The sequence below is a fragment of the Cyprinodon variegatus genome, unplaced genomic scaffold (genome assembly GCF_000732505.1).
Source record: "Cyprinodon variegatus isolate N-32 unplaced genomic scaffold, C_variegatus-1.0 Scaffold1052, whole genome shotgun sequence".
Lineage (NCBI taxonomy): Eukaryota > Metazoa > Chordata > Actinopteri > Cyprinodontiformes > Cyprinodontidae > Cyprinodon > Cyprinodon variegatus.
The window spans coordinates 43,432-45,628 of NW_015151505.1; the positions used below are offsets into that span (position 1 = coordinate 43,432).

Here is a 2,197-nt window from a genome sequence, read left to right on the forward strand (position 1 = left end):
TAGAAGCAGTAGCATCCCATCATCTTACCTTTGATTGCAGAGCTGGCATGCAAAGCAGTCCAGATGATAGACGTTCTCTTTGGCCCTCATCACCATCTCAAAGGCTGGAATCAGCTTGCTGCAGGCTGCACAGTTTCCCGTTACGCCAAACAGCCTGAGCAACACACAGATTATATCATTTAATCCCTAATATGACATTAAACATTCAAAGGAGCCATTTTGATTTCAAACCAAGCAGGGAGCCTCTAAAAATGATCCTGAAGCATCCAGTTCTTTAAATGATGGATAGAAATGCTGCTGAGGGATCGATCGACATTAAAGGAAATGACTTGTTTATTGATCCAGGTCAATGGGAACTACGGAAGCTGATCTGGACCAAAAAACATGGAGCTGAACTCCTGTTTAATGAGGCTAAAGCTGAGCTCTGTTTCCACACAGATCATGTATGCGGTCCCGTTTGTAAAGACAAGCAGTCAAAAACTGGTTATTGAGCCTGTTTTAACAGAACGATAACAAAGTTACCTTTTCCAACTATGTCATTCATTCATTTATAAAAGATAAAGGTTCCAAACTAAATATTTAGTTTGAAGCTAAATATTTATTTAACAAACGTAGCATTTAGCTAATATCTAGCTAGTTAAATGTTTAGCTAGATAGGTGCTAGCCATATTGCCAATTAAATATTTTGTTTATTTATTTAACAAACTAAATTTAATATTTATTTAACAAACTAAGCATTTAGCTAACATCTAGCTAGTTAAATGTTTAGCTAGATAGGTGCTAGCCATATTGTCAATTAAATATTTTGTTTATTTATTTAACAAACTAAATTAAATATTTATTTAACAAACTAAGAATTTAGCTAGCAGCTAGCTAAACATTTATTTAAAAAAGTATTTAGCTAACATCTAGCTAGTTAATATTTAGCTAGATAGGTGCTAGCCATATTGCCAATAAAATATTTAGTTTATATTAACAAACTAAATTAAATATTTATTTAACAAACTAAGTATTTAGCTAACATCTAACTAGTTAAATATTTAGCTAGATAGGTGCTAGCCATATTGTCAATTAAATATTTTGTTTATTTATTTAAAAAAACAAATATTTAGTTTTGAATTCTGATTTTTATAAATGAATGACAGTGAAAAAATGACTTGGAAAAAACTGCTTTATTTTTCTTTTAAAACCGCTAAATAACCATGAATATGGCTCCTAACCACATAATCATGTTTACCTCCATCGAAGAAGACATTTAACAGATAAAGTATAAAGAAGAATAATGTAGCTAATTTAATAAGAGATGTGCTTCTTTAATTAGAAAGATTTTTCATCGTTTGTCTCCTAAAAGCAGCATTTATTTATTTTTCTCCAAACTATGAGCGAGCTGCAGCATGGATCCAAGAAGAAGATGGAAGACTGAGGAAAAAGACTTCCCTGTTAGTCTGCTGCTCCAGGGACAATACAGCATTTATTAAGTATTCATGTCTGTTACTAAACAGCAACCTAGACCCAGCAGCCAAGGGCAGAAATAAGCCATAACTAAATCTGAGAGCAAAATAAGCCATTAGGCAAAGTTCTGGAGGCACTTCACTTCACAGCCCCCTGCTGAAATGAGAAAAGTGTACGGCCCTCTGAGGCTGCAGAGAACACAATCTGATAGATGATCTCAGGGAGCCAGATATTCAGGGGTGGTTATTAACCTTCAGAGAGGATGTAACCCACAGGCAGAAAACAGGATGGATTTTACCTCATTGTAAAACACCTCAAAGAGAAAACGGCAAACATGGAGGCCGGTGGGGTAGGAAAGGCATCTGAATGCATTATGATGCCTTCACTGAAAACATGTATTATTGAATAACTCCAAACCTGCCCAAATATAGTAACACCTCAATCCTGCACTTTCACATGTTCAACTTTATTCAATTCTGTTTATTTTATAGCATCATTATCATCTTAGGCCACTTTACAGAGACAATTCAACCAGATCATCCAGTCAGATTGGTTCAAAATTCTATTCAGTTTATTTCTATGGCGCCAATTCACAACACGTCATCTCAAGGCACTTTACAGTTCACCAGATCATCCACCCAGATTTAATAAAAGTTTTCTAAGGGAAACCAGCTGATTGCATCAACTCGTTGACGTTTTAGCAATCCCTCACACTAAGCATGCATGTAGCTACAGTGGAGACGAA

The 2,197-nt window shown here is 35.1% G+C and overlaps 1 protein-coding gene across 3 annotated transcripts in view; it reads right to left on the reverse strand.

Moving 5' to 3' along the window:
• The window catches only part of lmo3 (LIM domain only 3), a 38,996-nt gene that overhangs the window by 8,786 nt on the left and 28,013 nt on the right, over positions 1-2,197 (reverse strand). For all 3 annotated transcript variants that reach the window (XM_015399840.1, XM_015399839.1, XM_015399838.1), the window contains exon 3: positions 29-154. In XM_015399840.1, coding sequence (XP_015255326.1) covers positions 29-154 — 126 coding nt within the window. The remainder of the gene's footprint in view (positions 1-28; positions 155-2,197) is intronic.